The sequence below is a fragment of the Pseudonaja textilis genome, chromosome 6 (assembly GCF_049901715.1).
Source record: "Pseudonaja textilis isolate UNSWEBS1 chromosome 6, rPseTex1.2, whole genome shotgun sequence".
Lineage (NCBI taxonomy): Eukaryota > Metazoa > Chordata > Lepidosauria > Squamata > Elapidae > Pseudonaja > Pseudonaja textilis.
The window spans coordinates 47378434-47402627 of record NC_141995.1 but is presented as its reverse complement, the minus strand read 5'-3'; the positions used below and the strand labels follow the sequence as shown (position 1 = coordinate 47402627).

At 47.1% G+C, this 24194-nt stretch overlaps 1 protein-coding gene across 3 annotated transcripts; it reads left to right on the top strand.

Moving 5' to 3' along the window:
- Window positions 1–27: 27 nt before the first annotated feature.
- DOK7 (docking protein 7) lies at window positions 28–23954 on the top strand. 3 transcript variants are annotated; one of them, XM_026699770.2, is made up of 10 exons: window positions 28–116; window positions 217–262; window positions 3835–4065; window positions 4935–5135; window positions 9050–9160; window positions 10575–10682; window positions 12525–13342; window positions 18217–18259; window positions 20120–20248; window positions 21522–23954. In XM_026699770.2, the coding sequence occupies exons 1-10, from the start codon at window positions 63–65 to the stop codon at window positions 21653–21655; spliced, it is 1875 nt and encodes a 624-aa protein (XP_026555555.1). In that variant the 5' UTR covers window positions 28–62; the 3' UTR covers window positions 21656–23954. The 3 variants fall into 3 exon arrangements, with proteins under 3 accessions (XP_026555555.1, XP_087792651.1, XP_087792652.1); XM_087936525.1 differs by lacking the exon at window positions 21522–23954 and adding an exon at window positions 21226–21392; XM_087936526.1 differs by lacking the exons at window positions 18217–18259; window positions 21522–23954 and having other exon boundaries at window positions 20120–20170.
- Window positions 23955–24194: the final 240 nt, after the last annotated feature.

Below are 24194 nucleotides of genomic sequence, written 5' to 3'. Positions count from 1 at the left end.
CCGCCTCTCTTGCTCCGCCCACACCCCGCCCCCTTAACAGCTGTCGGCAGCCATGCCCGAAGATGACGGACGTGGTGGTGCTGGAGGGGCAGCTCAAGTGGCGGGAGGGGAAGAAGGTGCCCGCGAGGGGGAGGGGAAGGGAGGGCGGAGGGAGGGGGTCGGGGGTCGCCCTGGGACGCTGCTAACCCCCCATGTCTCTCTCTGTTCCCCCTCCAGTGGAAGAGCCGGTGGCTGGTCCTGCGCAAGCCGTCTCCTGTGGCCGGTGAGTCCCTTCCAAGCAGAGAAAGAAAGAAAGAGGGGAAGAAAGAAAGAGAAAGAAAGAGGGGAAGGAAGGAAGAGGGAAAGGAAGGAGGGAGGAAAGAAAGAGGGAAGGAAGGAAGAGAAAGAAAAAAAGGGGAAGGAAGGTAGAGGGAAAGGAAGGAGGAAAGAAAGAAAGAGGGATTGAAGGAAGGAAGAGGGTGAAGAAAGGAAGGAGGAAAGAAAGAAAGGGGAAAGAAGGAAGAAAGAGAGGCAAGGAAGGAAGGAAGAAAGAAAAAGAAAGTGGAAGGAAGGAAGAAGGGAAGGAAGGAGGAAAGAAAGAGGGGAAGGAAGGAGGGAAGAAAGAAAGAGGAAGGAATAAGGGAAGGAAGGAAGAAAGGGAAGGAAGAGGGGAAGGAAGGAAGGGCTTTCCTGGGCTTTCCTGGTGGCCTCCCATCCCCACGACCTTCTGCTAATTCGCTACCCATGCAGAAGTGAGACCCCCCCGGAGGACTGGGACAGCGGCTGCAGCTTTTGGATGTCCCCTTTTTTCTGCCTGCCTGAGAGCGGGAGGGGAGCAAGGGTCCGGCTCGGAGGCCGGAGGGACACCTATGCAGTCCCTGCACCTGGGGGGGAGATGAATCGCCAGGAGGAGGGGGACCCTGGGAGGTCATGGGGACTCCCCTCCTTGGCTGACCTGGTTGGGCAGGGATGTGGCTCAACGGGTGGGATTCTGCCCCTCCACTTGCCCCGCCACCTCCCCCCCCCCAAAAAAAATACTTGAATTGGTTAGATGAATCCAGGTACTGCTCAGCTTACAACATTTCATTTAGCGACCGTTTGTAGTTGCAAGGAAAAAATGACTGGAGGCCGTTTGTCACACTTAACAACCATCACAACCTCCCCCGTGATCGTGTGATCAAAATTTAGGCGCTCGGTAACCGACTCGTACCTACGACGGCCGCAGTTGCAGCAAAATCAACGGGGGAGCCCAATTCCCTTAACAACTGGGTCGGCTCCCTTAAACCACGGTCGCGATTCCCTTAACGGTGGCGTGAAAGGTCGTAAAGTGGGCAAAGCTCGCTTAACAAAACGCTTTATTCAGCCACCCTGAATCTTGGGCCCGTCGTAGCTCGAGGGCTGCCTGTAGTATGAGCAAGGGATACTATCTGTGCCTATTTTAATTTGGATTATTCTCATCGCATATCGCAAGGCTGATGTATAGGCCGTTCTGTAATTCCTATAACCGTGTTGGCAAACCTATGCCATGCATGCTGGAAGTGGCACACGGAGCCATTTCCCCCGGCACGCGAGTGGTCGCCCTGGAGAGCCCCACTGTGCATGTGCGTGCACCGCTGCCCAACAGCTGTTGGGTATCTGGCGCGCATGTGCAGGCAGCGGAGGGGGTGCGCGGGAGACTTGCGCGCATACACAGATGCACTATGCTTGTGGAGGGCCCAACACACATTGCCTTCTGGGTGCTGGCATGCGAACGCACGCAAGTGAGCGCGTGTACAATTATCGGCATGGGAGCTTGAAAAGGTTCCCCACTACTGTCCTATAACAATCTGAATCCTCAAAGCCTAAATCTCCCATAACAACCAGGTGATGTGAGGTACATTTCAAAGGTGCTTGTAATTGTTTAAAGAATGGTTGTTGCTCCTGGGGAGGAAAACTGGCTGTTCTAGGCTTCGTCAATTGTAATTATTCACAAACTTGTTTTAAAAGCAAAACCTATTTTATTGCAACGCTGGGAATTATTTCCATTCCCAGCCGGAATTAATCTCAAACAGTCCCCTGAGATAAGCACCCAACTTTCAGTTCTGTGGAATGCTGCTAAAAACAGAAGTTTCCAATGAACTGGAAAAGAAACCAACCAAAGTAAACAGAGCTTCACGGAGGACTCGGAACCGATCAAAGTACTTTGCTTCCTGCACAGGTTTTGTCATCTTGGCCTGACTTTTAACCCTTATGGGAGGGACAGTCGCCTCCCAGCCTTACTCCCGAGTCACCCCTTTTGTCTCAGCTGTTCTCGCCTTCTAGCAGCTCTGCGCACACGCGCACTGGGAACAGGCTCCCTTGGTTCCTCTACCTCGCTGCTGCCAGACTGGAGGCTCCAGAGGCAGCACCCCACTCCCAGATGGTCCCGGTCCCATCTCTGCATTGGATGCAGAACCCTCGTCCAAGTCCTCTCCAGATTCCCTGACTGGTCCCCTTTCTTTCCCACTGTCTGATTCCTCTACCATCTGCACCGGCTGCCAGTGGCAAATCTAGACTGCATACTAAAAAGCAGAGGCATCACCCTACCAACACAAGTGTGTAGCGTCAAGGCTATGGTTTTCCCAGTTGCAATGTATGGCTGGGAAAGTTGGACCATAAGGAAGGCTGAGTGCCAAAGAATGGAGGCCTTTGAACTAGAGCTGGAGGAGAAGACTCCTGCGAGTCCCTTGGAATGCAAGGCCTTCCAACCGGTCAGTCCTAGAGGAGATCAACCCTGGACTGCTCTTTAGAAGGCCAGATCCGGAGGATGAAACTCAAAGACTTGGGCCACCTCATGAGAAGGAAGGAAGGACTCCCTGGAGAAGAGCCGAATGCTGGGAACGATGGAGGACAAAAGAAGAAGGGAATGGCAGAGACTGAGGTGCCTGAAGCAGTCAGCGTGAGCTTAAATAGACTCCAGAAGACGGTAGAGGACAGGAAGACCTGAAGGAACGTTGTCCATGGAGTCGCGATGGGTCGGGCACGACTACAACAACAAATTTAATGAAAAGAAGGATTAGAGGTGACATGATAACAGTCTTCCAATATTTGAGTGGCTGCCCCAAAGAAGAGGGAGTCAAACTATTTTCAAGAGCAGGGGGTTGGACTAGAAGACCTCCAAGGTCCCTTCCAACTCTTGTTATTCTGTGAAGCCTAACAAAGAAGAACAAGGCTAGGCATTTTATTGCATATCCAAATGCACCTTTTGTCTCTGTAATACAAAAGTTGGCATAACATTCGGGGGAACAAGGGGAACAGATCAGGGATGGGATTCAAAGATCAGTCAACCGGTCGCTGGGTGGGCATAGCCGTGGTGTGTGCTTTTTGCCTTCCCCACAGTCCGGAGGCTTCCCTTGGGCCTTTGGGAGCGTGAAAACGGCCTCACCCAGGACTCAGAGGCCCTCTGGAAGCCGGAAACAGGCCCGTTTCTGGACTTCTGGAAGGCCCATTTTTCGCCCTCCCAGCCTCTACGCGGATGCTGCACTTACTTGCATTCAAAAAGGGCTGTGTGGAGACACGGGAAGGGAGGGGAGGGTGGGTGGGGCCATCCAGTCGGTTCAACTACCGGTTCAGCAAACCAGATGTAAATTGAACAACCGGTTCATTCGAACCAGTCTGAACCAGCTGAATCCAACCCCTGAAACAGATGCGAGAGATGGGGAACAGACAAGCAAAAGAGGTAGGGGCCTCCGATGGATTTGGGTGGCGGGGCAGGCAGGAATTCTGGGGTGTCTAGATGACCTGAATGGCTGAGGGGCAGGGGCCAGGTTCTGGGTCTTCTCTTGGAGCTCCAGAGTTGAGTTTGAGGGCCGTTCTCTCTCTCTCTCTCTCTGCCAGACTGTTTGCTCCTGCTGGTGTACAAGGAAAGGTCTGAATGTCTCCGAGGGCTGAAGGAGCGGAGCAGCGTGACCTTGGAGGACATCTGTGGCTTGGACCCCGGGCTTTGTTACGAGGGGCTGACCCACACCCTGGGCATTATCTGCCTCACCCAGGTGGTGATGCTGGGCTTTGAGAACAAGGAAACCATGCACACCTGGGATGCGCACATCCGCTACAGTTTAGGAGAAGGTAAGTTAATGGGAAGGAAGAAAGGAAGGAAGGAAGGAAGGAAGGAAGGGGGCAATAGCGGTAGCACATAGACTTATACACCGCTTCACAGTGCTTAACAGCCTTCTCTAAGCGGTTTACAGAGTCAGCCACTTGCCCTCAACAATCTGGGTCCCTATTTTACCACCCTCGGAAGTATGGAAGGCGGAATCAACCTTGAGCCAGTCAGGATCAAACTGCTGGCAATCGGCAGAGTTAGCCTGCAATACTGCATTCTAACCATTGGGAGGGAGGGAGAAAGGAAGGCTGAGTCAATCTTGAGCTGGTCAGGATTGAACTGCTGGCAGTTGGCAGAATTAGCCTGCAATATTGCATTCTAACACTAGGGAGAGAGGGAGGAAGTCTGAGTCCACCTTGAGCTGGTCAGGATCGAACTGCTGGCAGTCAGCAGAGTTGGCCTGCAATACTGCATTCTAGCCACTAGGGAGGGAGGAAGGAAGGAAGGAGGGCAGGCTTAGTCAACCTTCAGCTAGTCAGGATCGAACTTCCTGGCTGTGGGCAGAGTTTACCTGCGATACTGCATTCTAACCCCTGTGCCAACAGAGCTCCTAAAAAATTAAAAGAGTAGGCAAAAGTGGAGGAGGAGGAGGAGGATGACAATTGCACTTAGACTTCCTTGAGCCGGTCTGGATCAAACTCCTCCTGGCTGTGGCCAGTGTCAGCTTGCAATACCGCATTCTAACCACTGCACCACCACAGCTCCCTACAGGTATCTACAGATTAGAATGATGCTGTTAGAAGCAAAGATGCTGGTTGACTCAAAGGGCAGTAGGTAGAGTAAAGGTATTTCAATGAAAAGCTGAATCCCTTGGGTTTGTTCCTCCCACTAGTCCATCGATTTCATGTCGTGGTAGCACCTGGAACCAAACTAGAAAGTGGCCCAGCGACTCTTCACTTCTGCAACGACATCCTGGTATTGGTGAATGATGTCCCACCGGTCATCATGGGACAGTGGAAGCTCTCGGACCTTCGGCGCTATGGAGCCGTTCCTAATGGATTTGTTTTTGAAGGCGGGACACGATGCGGCTTCTGTGAGTATTCGCCATTCCAGGATACCATGTTTCCCCCAAAAATAAGACCCCGTCTTATATATTTTGCCACCAAAAAAAGGCACCAGATCTTATCTTCGGGGGATGCCATCCACTTGCGCGTGTTGCCCCCGGACTCCTTTTCGCCGTCAGAGGCCTTCAGGAACTTCTGCGGCTGGCAAGGCTTTCCTGAAGGCGTCTGCAGCCGATAACAGAGCTCTGGATTGATCCTGAGCTTTTGTTATCAGCTCCAGAGGCCTTCAGGAAAGCCTTGCCGGCCTTGCCAGCTGCAGAAGAAATGGGCTGGCATGGCAGGTATCAGGCTTTACTTTTACTTTTACCTTTTACTTTTACCTTTTACTTTTACTTTTACCTTTTACTTTTACTTTTACTTTTACTTTTACTTTTACTTTACTTTACTTTACTTTTTACTTTTTACTTTTTACTTTTTACTTTTTACTTTTTACTTTACTTTACTTTACTTTACTTTACTTTTTACTTTACTTTACTTACTTTACTTTTTACTTTACTTTACTTTTTACTTTACTTTACTTTACTTTACTTTACTTTTTACTTTACTTTATTTACTTTTACTTCTTTACCTTTACTTTTTACTTTTACTTTACTTTTTTACTTTTTACTTTACTTTTACTTTACTTTACTTTACTTTACTTTTTACTTTTTACTTTTTTTACTTTTTACTTTACTTTACGTTTTACCTTTACCTTTACCTTTACTTTTACTTTTACTTTTACTTTACTTTTTACTTTTTACTTTACTTTACGTTTTACCTTTACCTTTACCTTTACTTTTACTTTTACTTTACTTTTTACTTTTTACTTTTACTTTTTTTACTTTTACTTTAGTTTACTTTACTTTACTTTACTTTACTTTACTTTACTTTATTGTCATTTCATCTCGTACAACATAATTAAGCACCATCTTCAGTGTACATCATGATGATGAAAATAAACACACACACGCATCCTTCACATTCTATACATGAATTGAAAACACCTGATACTGCCATGAATATTGCACTCTTATACAGTAGAATCCAATAGAGCTACTTGCCCTGGGATAGAAGCTGTTGGTAATAGTTCAAAGAAAGGGTTCCCAGGATGAGATGGATCTTTGAGAATGTTTTGAACTTTCTTAAGGCAGCGGGAGCTATGAAGCTCTTCCAAAGAGGGAAAGAGGGCAACCCATGATCTTCTGGGGCAATGACGTTAACCCTCTGGAGTGCTTTCCTATCTGCCACTGTGCAACTGGCAAACCAGACAGCGGTGCAGTAAGTTAAGATACTCTCTGTGGAGCAGCAGTCGAAGGTCACCAGCAGTTTTTCATTCAGTTGTTCTTTTCTGAGAAGTCTCAGGTAGTATAATCTCTGCTGGGGCCTTTTGACCAGGGCTGCAATGTGGGCATCCCAGGTCAGGTCCTCTTTTAGGGTAACATCCAGAAACTTAAAACTGGCCACTTGATCCCCTCAGTCTCCATTGATAAGCAAGGGCTGGAGGTCTGATCTGTTCCTTCTATATAGTCCACTATCAGCTCCTTGGTCTTATTGGAGTTGAGGACCAAGTTATTGTCTCCGCACCACAAAAGCAACTGTTGGTCCATCTCATCTCAGTAGGCAGACTCATCCCTTCCCCGGAGATTAGTCCCACCGCTGTTGTATCACCTGCAAATTTAATAATAGTATTACTGCTCTGTAGCTGATAACAAAGCTCTGGATCGATCCAGAGCTCAGTTATCGGCTGCAGAGGCCTTCAGGAAAGCCTTGTCGGCTGCAGAAGAAGAAGTTCTTGAAGGCCTCAGACAGCCAAAAGGGGGGGTCAACGCATGTAAGTGAGGTTAATCAGTGGATGACGTCCTCTCCCGAAAATAAGACCTTGTGCCTTTTTTGGTGGCAAAAAAATATATAAGGTCTTATTTTTGTAGAAAAACAGTACTAACGTCGTTTAAATCCCTCCTTCCTCTTCCTATCCTCTGGAACAGCTCTGGAGAGGTCTGCTTGCTTTCTCTCTTCTTTGGCATTTTGATAGTTCTGTTCGTCTTATACCAGCTTGATGAAGAAGGGTGGACTACAAGTCCCAGAGTTCCCCGGACAGCGTGGGATTTGGGGAGTTGAAGCCCACACATCTTCAAACTGCGGAGGTTGACAGTCACTGGTTTCAACAGAAGGAGAAGTTTCAAAGCTGGATTTCCCATTTATACTGTGGGAACCTCTTATTTCTTCCTTTTTTTAATGTTATGTTTATTTTAATCCCCCTAAAGTAAGGAGTGTCGTTGTTTTTTTCTAACCAATCCCAGATATATTATTTGATTATTCTGTAAATATATTTCGCCCGATGTTTTTCAAGCTTTCAGCACATTCACGGTAGACTAACACGCATAAGAGAGAAGCCCTGATGTCAATCATAATAGAGTTGGAAGGGATCTTGGAGGTCATCTAGTCCAACCCACTGATCAAGCAGGAGACCCTAAACAATTCCAATAAACAGACTCCGGGCACCTCAAGTCCCGTGATGGGAGACCCTTGTAAATAAATCAACGAATGTGCTTGATTTGTTATAGGAAGTATTATAATCTAAATGTGCAAATGCTGAATGCATGGCAGGGAATTGCAAATATAAAGAAGGGATTTTTTAAAAAATCATTTATGGTAGACATGTGATAAAACACAGAAACATTGGAGCAGATTCTTGAAAGTGAATATAAAGATAAAACCAGGTTTTTTTCTTCTGGGTTTAATGGAAAAAAGACTTGGGGCAATTTGGAACATGAATGCTATATAGCTTGATGACAGCTAGATTGCTTTATGCACAAAAATGGAAGGACCCTTTGATTCCCACAATAGACAAACAGCTGTCCAAGCTGGTGGGAGTTAGCAGAGAGGGCTAAAGCGGAAAAACCCCCACACAATTAATTTTGTTTCTCTTTGGAAACCACTTCTGGACTTTGTGCTTAAGGTGTGGGGGAAATGAATATTTGATTTTGGGTTTTACCGATCAGATAGAACTTTTGTTATGAAAATGTCTAGTCTATACTATTACGTAAAAGTAAAAAGGTGAGGTTTGATGTTGTTCTACTGAATAAGTCAGAAGTCAACACTTTTATTTTCATTTTCCCTTCTTTTCTACACTTTCCCCTTCCCTTTACCCTCCCCTGTTTTTCCTATTATTCGCTTTTATATTATTGCATTATATATTATCTGTATCAGCGAAATACCACTCACACATCATCACAAAATCTCCAGAACTGTAAAGCCTACAAACTTGAAATTTGGCACATAGGTTCCTCTTGGCTTCTAGGTGCTCACTAAGAAAGGGTTTTTCAAAATGACCATCAGAGCATCAGTATTTCCTCTATTATTATTATTATTATTATTATTATTATTATTATTTATTTATTTATTTATTTATTTATTTATTATTATTTATTATTATTATTAACATGCTCTGATGCTAAGGAGTTCTCCTCCCCTTCCTCACCTGAAAAGGAATCTGTTCCAAATGCAAAACCCAAGCAGAGGAGAGGAGTTTCAGTTTCAGTTTCACAGCAGCAACCAGCTTTAGTATAGAACAGTTGAGCTAAGCCACGACCAGGCTCCTTGCTGTCTCCTTCTTCCTCACACAGCAAATACCGCTTCAGTTTCCAAACAGCCCTCAACTCTCCCACACACTGACAGGACATTAGCCAGATAAATACTGATGGATGTTGGTAGGCAGATGCACAATTTTTTTTCTCCTCACTTTCCTCCCCAAAAACTAAGCCCAACCACATAGTTTCGCAGAGAAGCACAGGTATCGAGCTAGTAAACTAATAAAAAGGATCAACATTTGCTAAAGCAGTCAATCAATCAATCAATCAAACACTGAATGCATAGCCAGTGTAAACGTTTTGCTCTTTTTCAGGGGCCGGAGTCTTTTTCCTCTCTTGCACGGAAGGAGAAAAAATCAGCTTTCTCTTCGACTGCATCGTTCACGGCATCTCCCCAACCAAAGGCTTCCGGCGTGCGCTAGCAGGTTAAGACTTGGGACCCCCACAGGGATGGGGTGATAAGCAAAGCTGAGCAAGGGGGTGGACTAGAAGACCTCCGAGGGCCTTTCCAACTCTTGTTAACTCTACTCTACTCTACTCTACTCTACTCTACTCTACTCTACTCTACTCTACTCTACTCCTATGCTTTGGGGTGATAAGCCCAGTTTGTCCACTCTAAACTAGACCCCGATATTTAGGTATTTAGAAAGAGGAAAAAAAAGAGAACTTCACTGGATAAAAGTAAGCTTTGGTAAGGCCACTCTTGGAATACTGCACCCCGTTTTGGTTGCCATAGTGTAAAAAAAGATGTTGAGACTCTAGAAAGAGTGCAGAGAAGAGCAACAAAGAGGATTAGGGGGCTAGAGGCTCTAAAGGATACGGTGAACCGTTGCAGGAACTGGGCATGGCTAGTCTAGGGAAGAGAAGGACCAAGGGTGACATCCTAGCAGAATATTCCAATATCTCAGGGGCTGCCCCAAAGAAGAGGGAGTCAAGCTATTCTCCAAATCACCTGAGGGAAGAACAAGAAGCAATGGGTGGAAACTAATCAAGGAGAGAAGCAACCTAAAACTAAGGAGAAATTTCCTGACAGGGAGAACAATTAACCAGAGGAACGACTTGCCTCCAGAACCTGTAAATGCTTCATCACTGGAGGAATTTAAGAAGAGATTGGACAACCATTTGTCTGAAATGGTGTAGGGTTTCCTGCCTAGGCAGGTGGCTGGACTAGATGACCTCCAAGATCCCTTCCAACTCTGTTACTGTATTCTACTCTATTCCAGTTGTATTCTATTCTACTCCTAATCTACTTCTATTCTATTCTATTCTATTCTATTCTATTCTATTCTATTCTATTCTATTCTATTCTATTCTATTCTATTCTATTCTACTCTGCTCCTACTCCTACTCCTACTCCTACTCTACTCTAAAAATGTCCAGTTCATAACCCAAGGGTTTAAGACAGTGTTCCCGAATCTTTCCGGCTTTGTGGACTGATGGGGGGAAGGGAGAGGGGATGGCTCCCCACGAGTAGTTTGCAAGCACTCTATGCGCGTAGCTCCATTTGTGCGAGTGGCGGGCCCGCGCTTGCACATCTCGTGCCAGTGGGGATGCACGCATACAGACATGCCTGTTGCTTCCAGGGCCCGGTTGTGAATGGTTCATGGCCCAGTCATGGCCCGAGGCTCGGGGATTGGGGGAGGGCAGGTGTAAGAGCTAAATGTCACCCTTTTGTGATATACCATTGACTCCATTCAGCAAGTTTGGTCTTGGTCTTCTGGCTATCCTGGGATCAGCCAGAGCTGAGCTGGACCCGCCAGGCTGTCCTTCGACTGTGTGTTAAGATTTATCCCAGCCCGTCTCATTGGCTTCTCTCTCTCTCTCTCCCCCTTCTCGAAGACCCCAACCCGAGTCCCGCCTGCACAGAAGAAAGGGTGGCCTACGAGGCTTCGAAGTTGGAGAAGCGCCTCAGCCTGCTCTCCCACGGCGGCTGCCATGGCAGCGGAGGTAATGTCTTGCCCAGCCCTTCTTTCTCCATCCCAGGAATTTGCTTTACAGCTGAGCCGGAGAAACCGAACCACTTGGCCGCTCTGGATCCTTCAGGGCAGGGGTGGGATTCAACTGGTGTAACAACCGGTTGGGTGAGTGTGCGCACAGCATTTGAAAACCACCCGTTTTGGGGCTCTAAAACTTACCTTCTGCTGCAGCCCCGGTGAGTAAAACAGCTGAGGCGCCACGTGAATCAGCTGGCCTGCAAAACATGGACATATAGGACAGGCTAGACCAGTGGTTGCCAACCAGTGGGCCGTGAGAAAATTTTGGTGGGCTGCAGAGAAATCTCACCCCCAGAGTACCCCCCCCCAAAGCAATTAATCCAGGCTGCACAGAAACACAAGGCTGTGCCGCCCACATGGCCCGCGGGAACCCTCCCTGCCCACTCACTCCTTACCCGGCAAACTTGCCTGCTAAAATGCTATTTTTCCTTTTTCCGACCATCATCTGTTCTGCTGTGCTGGGAGACTTAGATTAGCTAGGAAGCAGGAAATGGTTGCATTTCTTGCTTTCTAGCTAGTCTTTAGATCTTCGGCTCTACTTTTAAGCACAGCCGAACCTCCCTTAGGACTGAAGGTTCTATTATTCAGTGCAGACTCACGGCAAACAAATTTTATGTGACAGACTGAGCTAGCCGATGGCAGAGAGTGATTCTGTGAGCAACTCAATCTGCCTGCCTGCTTTGCCTGAGTTTGGCTAAAAGTTGCTCTTTTTTATAAAAAATTCAATATTTATATAAATCAGACATGATAGTCTTCCGATTAAAATCGAATTCCGATTTTGGGGAATCGCCCCCCTTCCCCTCCCCTCCTTCCCCTCCCCTCGGAGGTCCCGAGTCAGGAGTTGCTACCGCTGGCGCGGCTCCAGTCCTGCGTTGCCTCGGGAAGGGAAAAGCAAAAAGGAAGAGCCGCGGCGGCGCTTTGCAACGGCAGCAGCGGCTCCCGGTTTTGCCTTTCCCTTCCCGAGGCAACGCGGGACAGGAGCCGCGCGAAGCCGCGCCGACGGTAGCAACTCCTGACAGCCCCAGCCGGATACCTGAGCGGAGCCTGGGCGGTGCGAGCGGAGGCTGCTGAGCGGCAGGAAAAGGGAGCTGGGCAGCCACAGACCAGCATCCGTGCAACACGCCACCTCCCGGCCCTGGCGAGGGAAAGCAGTGGGCGCTCCCCGGGCGGTGGCCTTGGCCCCACCACCAGGGAAACGGCTGCCCAGCTCCGGAGCTGATCCACACCTGACCGGCTGGAAAGGAAGGATGTGTAGCGTTGGTGTTGTGTGTGCGATTTCTTGGTGCGCGGCGGGGGGTCTATTTTGCCTGGCCCCGATTTTTTTTTCAGAGGGGAATATAATGCCTGATAAATATAATATTTACGTACAAGCCATGCCCAGCCAATCACATGACCACCAAGCCACACCCACAAATTAGGCCACACCCACAGAACCGGTTAGTGGTCCCTGGGATTTAAAATTATGAGTTTGGTAGTCCCTGAGGTCCAAAAGTTTGGTGCCCCCTGGACTAGAGCAGGGGCAGTTAGGTGGACCAACTCAATGCCGGAACTACCGGTTCACTCGAATCAGTCCGAACCGGCTGAATCACATCCTTGCAAGGAGATTGAAGCTGTGCTTCAGATGACCGCTCTCTCCGTGCCTAGCTGGTCTTGAAAACGCCACCAGACTTCTGCTTGTTCTCGGGCAAGGATGGGAAGGAATTTGGGTTGTGCTACGGAGTAGAAGCAGGAAGGAGCCAGGTCCAAAATAGGAGTAGAGTCACATTAATCCTGTGTCCCTTTTTCCTTCAACCAGGGGATGACCGGAGCTTGTCCAGTGCATCCTCGGACACCAGCCACTCTGATGCCAGCTTCGGGAGCAGGTTGACTCTCTGGCCCGAGCAGTCATCTGCTGGCACTTCCCAGGAGTCTCGCGGACCAGCGGCAGCAGCAGCAGCAGAGAAGCTGCAATCAGACGGAGCCCAGGGGGCCGGCAAGCCGCCCCCCAGCCTCCTGCGCTCCAGGCAGCTCCAAGAAATTGGCCGGCAGAGTTCCTCTGACAGCGGGATAGCGACTGGCAGCCACTCCTCTTATTCGGGGAGCTTCTCTTCCTACGCGGGGAGCCTCGACATTTGCCACGGGGATGAGTTTGGGTCCCTGCTGAGTCTCTCACTCAGCTTCCCTTCTGACCGGAATGTTTGCAGCTGCCTGCCAGGGGAGCCGGGGAGGAGCCCCGGCCCGGAGTACCAGGCCCCCAGCTGGCTCCGGCACACCTACGATACACCCCGAAGTTTGCTCGCGGCATCTACAACCGGCATCCTCGCCTCTGCTGCGGACGCCGGCCTGCCCAAGGCCCAGACCTCCAAAGGGGACGTGAAATGGCCAGCCCCACATCTGGGGAGGGATGCCGCCTCCAGGCCAAGTCAAGACAAGGACCCGCAGGGCGTCTTCCCACTGGGAAGCACCAAAGGCTCCTTTCCGGAGACACAGCTCAGGGAGCTGGTCCAGGGCCAGGACTGGAAAGGCCCCGAGGTTGCTCCGTGCGCCTCCAGCGGTTCTTGTGAGCTGTGCAGCTCCCCTTCCGAGGCGAAACTGGCTCTCTTCCCAGCTTGCCCAGTCTGTGGCGGGATACAGGTAAACCGGTGGCCGGCAGCCCATCCTGATCTTGGTTGGAATCTGTGTGCAACCAGTGTGTGTATTTGTTCTGACCCACGCCCTTTTCCGACAAATCAAAAGGAACAAAAACCTAATTATTTTACCAAAATAATTAGCTGTGATAAGCACAAGCCTTGCCAAACTGTGCGAGACTTGCCAAAAGATAACAGACAAGAAATAATTTGCAATACAAAAAGGTTCAAATACAAACTCTGGATACTGGAATGTCCATGAGGCTGGAGGTTCAAAACGTCTTTTTTTTTTAATAAAGTTTTATTGAGTTTTAACAAAACAAATAAAACATCTTATTTGAGTGCAGCATCGTTCCAGGTTATCACATTTCCATACAGACACAATTTCATATGCATATTCATCTTATGTATTCAACTTTATATCTTATTACTCTTTTCCCAACTTCTCACTATTTCTCCCTTTACTTCTCTCTCTTTTTTTTTATGGTTATCTCATTTTTTCTTATTCTATTGTATTTCTTTTACCTAAATTTCTATATCTTTTTATTCATTGTACTTATACTTTCGTCTGTCTTGTTTACAATTTCATATGTTCTCTTCCAACATTCTTAAGAAGCAAAATTCCCCCTATGATTGCCAATCGAAGTGCAGCACCTTTAAATCTTATTGTTATTGTCATATGAAATCTCATTAAACATTGAATTTGTGCATATATATATATGCACAAACATTAGTAAACAAAATATTCAAAATCATTCTAGCACTGGTATGAACCTTGTAAATCTTTCACGTTTTTTTCAATATCTATCAATCTTTGAGAATAATTGAATGTTTCCCTCCCTTCTTCATTATTACTTAACTGTTAATAAGCATACCATTGGATAGTCATACAGTTTTATCTTATAAATTATTTAATATTAATAAGCAAAATAATTATTCAGATTCATTCTAATAACTGGTATAAATTTCCCTCTAAATCTTTCAAATTGCTTTTCAATATTTTATCAATCTTTAGAAACAATTGCAATGTTTCCCTCTCTTCTTTATTATTGCATTAATTATAAATAAACATACCATTACATAACAATAGTTTTATCTCATAGATTATTTACTTATTTCATTTCTAACTCATTGCAGTATTCTACTGTCACAACACTATCTTTTGTACCTTTGCAGAATCCTCACTTTTAACTTAATTTAACCATTGTCTCTATGTTTTCTAGCTGAGCAAATACCTTTAATCCTAGTACGTTTCCCCTTTTTCTTTATTTCCTGTTTTTGTCCCTCATAAGTTCTTTCCCTTTCTATCTTTCCCCCCTTTTTCTCATCCCTTTTTTAATACTCTTCTCTCTCTAATTTTCCCTTCTGTAGTTTTCTTTTCTGCTTCTCCTTGCTGTTGTACTTCTTTTTCAGACTATTTTTCTTTTTGGCTGTTCCCTTTGATCTTAAACTTTTAACTCCTTTCCCCCTTTTCCCCCTTTCTACCACACTTTGCATTATTTGATCATTGAAAATGGCTTCTTCTTTGTCCTGCCCTTCTTCTTGCTCTTGAAGCTTTTCCTTTTGCTTTTCATAGTTCAGGATCTCCATTTCAAAAAATTCAAATACGAAGCCAAAGGATCTTCCTCCCCTTTCTGCATCTTCTTTCTGTTTTTTCAGATTTCTTCTATTCCTCCAGGAGTGATGGCATTTTAAACACTTTTGAACAACCACCCAATTGACTTTAAGTAAAAGCAGAAAAAGAAAGAAAAAACCAATGCCCAAATTTTTTTTTCAAAATCACCGAATGATCCCAGACTGTTTCATCTTGTTTCTTTCCTTTACTTTTCCTTTCCGTGGGTTACTGTCTCTTTTAATAAGATTTAAGTTACAATGTATCCTCGGGAGTCTTTTCAAAGTTTCACTGTTAACCCTCTTTATTTTTCCAGGTGGCACTCCATTTTTCCATTATTCCAAGTCCCACCCTTTTGCCTCCACTCTTCTCCTTTCTAGGGCTTTAAAATGACCAAGAAAAAAAAATATTTATTCTCCTTTTGACTCTTAGATTTCAGCTTAAGGTTGCCTATTAGTGTCAAAATGGATTAATATAAATTTCTTTCCACACCATTTGTAATTGTCAATATAAAGGTTTTAAAAAAGGGTTTTAACCTCCTTTTCTCTCTCTTCGCCGCTTAAAGATCTTCTTTCAGAAGTATCCCTCTAGGTACTTTTAGATTCAGGGTACCTTGTTTAGATGTTCTCTGTTGTTTAGCCCGGTCTGTTCTGCTTTCCTCATTGTCTTCCTCCTGCACAGTCTTATCCAGTCGGGTTCTTCTTTGAGGTGGCCATTTCTGACCACCGCTGCAACCGTCTTCGGGGAAGTGAATTTAAACCAGCCAAAGAGGAGAGATGTGGCTCCCCTCCACCCGGCTAGCAATCTCCCCCCTCTTCACCACCTCTACGGGGTGGCTTCAGCCCCGAATCCAAAGGATCGGGGTGCTCCAGCGGCGAGCACAGATTGAAACTGCGCACGATCGCGGATTTTGGTCTGTCGCTGAAGAGACCCAAACTGGAAGTCAAAACGTCTTTGCCTTCTGCGAAGTGCATTCGTTTCCCAGCTGGCTTCTATCTTCTTGTAGGAGGGGCCATTACCTTGCATCCTTACTCTTGAGTCGCCCATGCTGCCGCAGCTGCTCTTTCCTGCGAGCAACCCTGCAGGCACGCACACTTGGTACAGGCTCCTCGGGAACCTCCTCATCACTGCTGCCAGCCCCCATAATCTCTGAAGGCAGCAGTCCACTCCCTAATGGTCCTGGACCCTCATCTGAGTCCTCGCTCTCCTCAGCCATCTGCACCTTCTGCCGGCTAGCCACAACAGTATTTGAATCCCAAACCTCCTTAGCTTTCTTATGCATCGACCACGCCTGATAAAATGACCCATCTGGTTCTTCAGATTTCCAGCATCCCTTTAACGCAGGGCTCCCTATCCGCAGGTTTGTGGACCGGTACCCAGCCAGGGCATACTAGAAACTGGGCTGCACAAACGATCAAACCGCCTTCTGCAGGATGGAGGCAGCTTTTAAAACCATGTCAGCTCCAGTCCGTGGACAAACCTCTCCACAGAACCGGTCCCTGGTGTACAAAACATTGGGGGCTGCTGTTTTATACAGTGGAACCTCGGGTTGTGAATGCTTCTGTCCACGAACCAAATTGGGTGACGACCAGAATTTTCGGAAAAGTTTGGCTTCTGGTTGTGAACACATCTTTGGGTGGCGACCAAACACAGCCATGGTGATTTTCCCTGACATGGCAATTTTTCCTTCAACACCAATTTTTTTTTGTCCCTGCATGTGCACAGTCAGTCGTGCTTCCAGCCACGACCAAATCAGGTTGCCACCAAAGTCCCGGAATGGATTACGGTTGTGACCCAAGGTTCCACTGTACCTTTATACATTCTAGACTGGGGATCTCAAACTCAATTTCATTGAGGGCTGCATCAGGGCTGTGGTTGACATGGACAACTGGGTGGGCGTGGCCAGCTTGACACCATTCCCTGGGTGTGGCTGACTGGGTGGGCGTGGCCAGCTTGACACCATTCCCTGGGTGTGGCCAATTGGGTGGGTGTGGCCAGCTTGACGCCATTCCCCAAACAGCTGGCATGTTTCCTCGTTGCACTGGGTAGACCAGGCCAAAGCCACGTGGGCTGACCCCTTACATTTTCCAGGACAGCCCTGCAGGCCGGATCCGACCACATCACTGGCTGCATCCACTGGCTGCGGGCCTTGAGTTTGACATCCCTGCTCTAGACAGTATTTCTGCTGTTGTCCGCCTGGTGTGTGCATCATTTAATAAAAAAGCTTCTTAAGATTATAACGTGAAGGAAATAGAAGGGAATATTTGTAGCTCAGGGTTTGACTGGGGGCTCCTGGGGGCTCTCTGAGCTGGGTCGCTTCCTTGCAGACATTTCACAACCCAACTAGGTACCATCATCAATGCTAGTAGGGGTTTGCTGTCTGTCTATATGCAAGTAGCTTGCTCTGTTAATGTTGGTGGGAGTGATTTTGCTCATTCCTTGACTAAGCTGTGGCTTACTGGAAAAGGAAATTAACAATATTGTTGCTCACAGTCCCTCACACCCCAATGCCCTCTCATCTGGACTACTGCAAAGCTCTCTACGAGGAGTTGCCCTTGAAGACCATTTGGAAACTTCAACTGGTGCAGAATTAGGCTGCACAGGTGGTAAAGAATGTCAGATACTGGATCCATGTAGTACCAGTAAGCTGCATTTGTGAGCTGCATGGGTTGACTGTGTGTTTCCAGTTGCTGGTTATCACCTTTAAAAGCCTTCCTGGCAGAGTTTTTTAAAACCTTCTTAATGTGTTTCTATAGAGATACAAGTATTTCTCAACTTATGGGCACCATCAAGCCACAAATTTGCATTGCTAAATTTTGTCAAGCAAGTTTTGCCCCGTTTTTATGACTTTTCTCTCGCCACATTTATTAAGCCAATCCCTGCCGTTGTCAAACGAGTCGTACCAATTGTTGTTCAGTGGATCTGGCTTCTCTGTGGACTCGGCTGTTCAGAAAGTCACAAAAAGGGACCCCTGGCAGACACTGCAGCCGTCATAAATGTGAATCAGCTGCCCATCATCTGAGTGTAAATCACGTGACCCTGGGGAATGCTGCAATGGTCGTAAGTGTGAAAAACGGCCGTGAGTCCATTTTTTCCCAATGCCATCATGCAACTTTGAACAGTTACTAAGCAAACTGTTATAAGTTGAGGACTACCTGTATCTTTAAGGGATCCCTAGAAAGCAGTTCGTTTTAGTGCTCCTAGTTTTGAAAGAAGTGTATTTTAATACAGCCTATTCTCTCTATGTGTGTGTTTGTGTGTTTTTAAAGGAGACTTCAATTTTATCGTCCCAAATGTTCGCACCCAACCTAGGTAAGAAGCATGGATGGATTTGAATTTCCCACCCCATTCATGCCCGAAGGAAAAAAAGTTTCCCACTCTAGTTTTGGTTGTTCTCTCCTCCAGATGTATTCAGTTAAGTGATTGTCATTTAAAAGTCTGTTGTCACCCTTGCAACGGTAACCTACTCAAGAGTGCTATCCTTTATTGCAAAGGTTACATAAAGGAAATTTCGTAGTTTTTGTGTCTCCGGGCACAAAGAGAACCATACCTATTGTGAACTCCACACAGGCATCAGGAAGAGCATCTGGCTAGTAAATGCTCACTCCCACCCAGTGGCCTTGACCTCAGCCTGAATTATGGGACTACAGGGTCGTAAAAAGAAAAAAAACCACATACATACAAAGGAAATTTTGTAGTTTCTCTCTCAGAGCACGAAGAGAAAATACCTACTGCAAACTCCATGTAGGCATCAGGAACGGGGGTATGCTATTCCATTGAGATGGAATTTTTGGAATGATGAAATAAGAATGTGCGCTGAAATTGCAAACTTGACAGACGAAAGTATGAAGTATAGAGTATAAAGATATGAGAGTTATTTAAAGTTTAAGAAAATAGGTTAAGTAAGGAATTGAAAAAAATGTATAAAATAAGCTGGAGGAAAGTATCTGATCAAAAGAATGCAAAATAGGTAAAGTTATGGTAAGACATGAAATTAAATGTGAAAGATGAGTATGAAATTATACTCATGTTTGTATGGAAATGTGATCACCTGGAATCATGCTGTTCACTAAAAGAAGATGTTTTTAATATGTGGAAAACCGAAATAAAATATTATTAAAGGGACGGTGGTATGCTACCGGTTTGGACCGGTTTAACCGAACTGGTAATAAAAATTGTAAAAAAAAAAAAGACTCCATCGATCAGCTGAGAGGAGAAAGAAGGGGAAAGCGCAGGATCAGCCCTACCACCTGCCCTTGCGCTTCCTCTTCTTTATCCTCTTAGTTGATTGGTGCTGCAGGTCTCAGCTGGTGTGTGAAAAGCTGCGTGCGCGGGATAACCAAACCGGTAGTCGAACATTTAGGATCCCACTGCTGGTCAGGAAGGGCATCCGGCCAGTAAACGCCTCAGCTCCAGTCAGTCCCGAATTAAAGGGACTACAGGAGCATAAAAAGACAAAAAAAAATATGAAATTTTGTAGTTTTCCCCCCTGAGGAAGCAAAGAGAAAATATCTACTGTGAACTCCACACAGGCATCAGGAAGGGCATCCGGCCAGTAAATGCTCAGCTCCAGGCAGTCACCCCGACTTAAGGGACTACAGGGCTGTAAAAAAGGAGGGAGAAAAACAAACACAAAGGGAATTTGGCTAGTCCAAGGGTGTCAAATTCACAGTTGTGTTTGACCTCAGGGGGCCGAAGATGGACATGGCCGAGGAGAGTGTGGCCAGCTTGACGTCTCTTTTCAAGGCTTCATTTTCGGCCATGATAGCCTCTTGCAGCCCTCTGCCAATGAAAACAAAGCTTTGTTTTCACTGTCAGAGGGCTGCAGGAGGCCACTGAGGCCAAAACAGACCCTGGGAGAGCAACATGCAACCCTCCCGAGCTCCGTTTTCACTGGCAGAGGCACAGTGGACCGGTCCTTCGTTGTTTCCACAGCGTCCCAGATCTAATCACCCCGCAGCTGGATCCGGCCCGTGGGCCTTGAGTTTGACACCCCTGGGCTAGTCTGAAAACACATCTCTCTCCCTCCCACACCTTTACAGTCCTAGACCCTGGGGTGGGGTGGGGGTCCCATGAGAGACATAAGCCATGCCCACATTCCTTCTGCACGCTGGGCTTCCTCCCGCTTCCAAGGTCATCCCCACAGACTTCGCAATCTGTTTCTTTCTGCAGAACTCCCACTTCCGGAGCAATCGCATGGTGACATGGCAACTTACGTGAATATCCCCACGAGTCCCACAGCAAAGAAGCAACTCCATTACATGGAGGTGGAGCTTCAGGAACCCAGCAGGAGCATTCGAGGTAAGAATCTCCAAAAATGGCCAAGCAGGCAAGAGGATAATTTTTCCGTGTGACATTCACAATAAGCCTTTGGAATATGAAGCTTCTCTCCTCATTTCTCCCCCCCCCCCAAAAAAAATCTGGCTTAATATCCACGGTTATAGGTAGTCCTTGACTTACTACTAGAATTGACCCCCCCAAATTTATGTCGCTAAGTGAGACGTTTGTTAAGTGAGGTGGTTTTTTTTTAAATAGCTTTTCTTGCCACATTGGTTCAAGGAATCCCTGCAGTTAAGTCACGCGGTTGTTAGGGGGAGCTGGCTTCCCCATTGAGGAAGGTTGCAAAAGGGGATTGTACGACCCCGGGAACACTGCATCCGTCAGACATGTGAGTCAGTCGCCAAGCGCCCGAATTTTGATCATGTGACCCAGGGGATTGTCAGCATGAAAAATGGTCACCCGTCACTCTTGCAGTGTCATCGTAACTTCAAACAGACACTAAATGAACTGTTTTAAATTTGTTGCAAAACTCACTTGATAAATGTTTCAGTTACCAAGGTAAATTTCAGGCTCAATTCTGGTCGTAAGTTGGGGCCTCCCTGTATAACCTGAAGGGGGCTTCCAGGCAGCTTTAGCAGGGGCAGGAAAAGAGGGAGGCTTCCCAGAAGAGCCAATCTAAGGTAGTCCTCGACTTACGTCCACAATTTCTGTTGCTAATGGAGACATTTGTTAAGTGAGTAATGTAGTTGTTAAGTGAATCCGGCTTCCCCACTGACTTTGCGTGTCAGAAGGTTGCCAAGAGTCATCACTGCAACCGTCATAAGTAGGAGTCAGTTGCCAAGCATCCGAATTTTAATTGTGTGGCCACAGGGGTGCTGCAACGGTCACAAAGTGTGAAAAATTTTCCCTAATTCGCATCTTTCAGTACCGTTGTAACTTTGGACGGTCACTAAATGAAATGTTGTAAATCGAGGACTGCCTGTGTTTGCTCTCCGAAGCTTCCAGCGATCCAGAATGGAGGGTCCCTTACCGGTCCTCGCACAGAATCGAGATTCCCACTCTGCGGTTGTGGGATACGCTCAGTGGTGGGTTTCCAAATTTTTCCCTACCGATTCTACGTGCCGCTTCGTGCGGCAGTCAGCTGAGCTAAAAAAACAACAAGGTGATCAGAAGTGGTATTTGGTGGTTCTCCGAAGTGGTCAAAATCTCCGCAACCGGTACGCCAGAACCGGTCTGAACCGGCTGAATACCACCTCTGGATACACTGTGGCCAACGCAATGCTTTCCTACCCAGGCAGCGACACCACAAGATACGCCCAGATTGACATCACCGCCACGGAGACGGCCCATAAGGTGGGCACCCAGCACGCCCACTTTCGAGAAAAGGAACTGGAGAAGAAAGACGGCGGACCAGCCAGTTCTTCCTAAGGGGAGCAGAAATTCGCCACCTACCTGCGCTCGCCCTTCCAAATGCCGTCCCTGCATTCAGATCGGGACGAGATTCATTCCAATGGACTCACTTTCCAGCAGGACAACTGGCAGCAGGGCTGATGTGTGCGCCAAAGCCGCTCGTTGCAAAGATGGCACGGCGTCTGTGGCGATTCTCCGTCATCCACGTCCATGGTTTGTCCCAAGGGGGCGTTTTTCCAAGAGGCAGCTGGACTTGCTTTGAAGATGTTTCGCTTCTCATCCAAGAAGCTTCTTCAGCTCCGACTGGATGGCGGGGAAGGGAAGGATTTATACTCCTTGCTGACAGCTGGTCATTTGCATCCTTTTAGAGGGTGGTTGAGGCCACTTGGAGGTTGACTGTGTCCTCAGAGTCACCTGAGTGGTGCAAATGGGGGTGGAAATGGGTGTGCTGAAAGGAGCTGTGTTGTAGATTGGAGATAGATGATGTCACATCCCTCCCCCTGTGTTGAGGGAGGGCCGACAATTTTGACACAGATGGCCTCTTTGACCCCCTCTTCCAAACCAGCAGTTCTCTCTGTCCCTAAAAAAGTGGGATCTTTGGCACGCAAGGCATTAGGTACCAAAAACGGTTAAATCGAGGCATTTTGAGGACTCCCGCGTCCGAGAAAAGTGACTAGAACAAAAATATGCACAAAACACAGGTCTGTACAGTGTACGTATTGTTCCGATTGCTTTTGTTAAGAGGCAAAATGGCTTGGGATTGTTATTGTTGTTATTATTATTATTATTTGTTTTTCGAAAAGCCGAAGGACACGTCTGCGTGATTAGGATCAGGCCATGGGATGAGGAGTGAGCAGCATGAAACAGACCCAGTTTTAATTTTGCCTTCTTGTGTTACTGGGCACTTCCGGCTGGGGCGCACGCATGTAGAAAGCAGTGATCTCCAAACTTGGTCACTTTAAGACCTGTGGACTTCAACTCCACCCTGGCTGAGGAATTCTGGGAATCAAAGTCTGGGAGTCAGCCCTTTGCCCCCCAACAATCTGGGGCCTCATTTTACTCACCTCGGAAGGATGGAAGGCAGAGTCCACCTTGAGCCAGTCAGGATCAAACTGCTGGCAGTCAGCAGAGTAAGCCTGCAATACCGCATTCTAACCACTGAGAGGGAAGGGAGGGAGGGAGGACTTACTAACAATAGCACTTAGACTTATATACCGCTTCACAGTGCTTTTACAGCCCTCGCTAAGCAATTTAGAGAGTTAGCCCCTTGTCCCACCAACAATCTGGGTCTTCATTTAACCAACCTTGGACGGGTGAAAGAATGAGTCAACCTTGAGCCGGTCAGGATCGAACTGCTGGCAGTCGGCAGAGTAGGCCTGCAATACTTCATCCTAATCACTGGGAAGGAAGGAAGGAAGGAAGGGAGGGAGGGAGGGAGGGAGGGAGGGAGGGAAGGGAGGGAGGGAGGGAGGGGAAGGAAGGAAGGAAGGGCAAGACAATTTCCCTTAGATTTATATACTGTTTCACAGTGCTTTAGAGCCCTCTCTAAGCTGTTTACAGAGTTAGCCTCTTGCTCCCCAACAATCCAGGTCCTCATTTTACGGACCTCAGAAGGATGAAAGGCTGAGTCAACCATGAGCCTGTCAGGATTGAACTGCTGGCAGTCGGCAGAGTAAAACTGCAGTACTGCCTTCTAACCACTGCACCACCACGGCTCTTCTCCTGGTCGAAGAAGCTCTCAAAATGGAGGCAGGATATGGTCACGTGGCCGAAGGACGAGAAAAGCAGTTGTTCCCGTCTTACAGCAGATAATTGTGGGGTGCCTCTTGGCTGCAGCCGGTTTTGGAGCATCCAGCCAACCAACTTTAGAAGGAGGAGGAACAATTTGGAGAGCAGAAACCACCTCTTGTGGTCTGACCAGGGTGTTCCACGCTGAAGAAACCTGTTAAATTATGGAACCTATAATCAAAATGGTGCAGATCGATAGCTTGTCGTTCATTTAGCTACTTGGGTTTTGAAAAAAATAGCGTGCGTGAGGCCTGGTTTCCTTTGGGCCCAGCAGAACCCCATCAACGGTGGGAGGTTTGCTCCATGTCCTGCCCCTATAAAAATGGGGATTCTCAGCACCTCACTTCCTTATTTTACTTCATCGTGTACGTAGTTCAGACTCTGGTCCGGCCTTTGAGCAATAGCCTCACCTTTTTGACAAACAGTGGGCCGAACCATCTGTGTAGAATGAGGTGCCTCTTGAAATATGGGCTTGAATTGTACCTCTGAAGTGTCCTTCAAATGCTGAAATAAAAAGGTAAAATAGTGATTATCGTCTGTTCAGGGACGTGTGTGTGTGTGTGTGTCTTTCTGTGTGCTATTTCTACCAGATTATTTGGGGGAACGAGTGAGGAAATTACACAATGGAAAGCACAACATGCCGAGAACTTCATAACATCAGCTGACACAGAGGCCCTACAGACTTCCAAAAGGGTTTCCAGTCCAGAGAATGCATTCAGAGGACGTAGTGTTCTCCAAATTTTTATTTTCAAGCCAAAGCTTTTCCTTG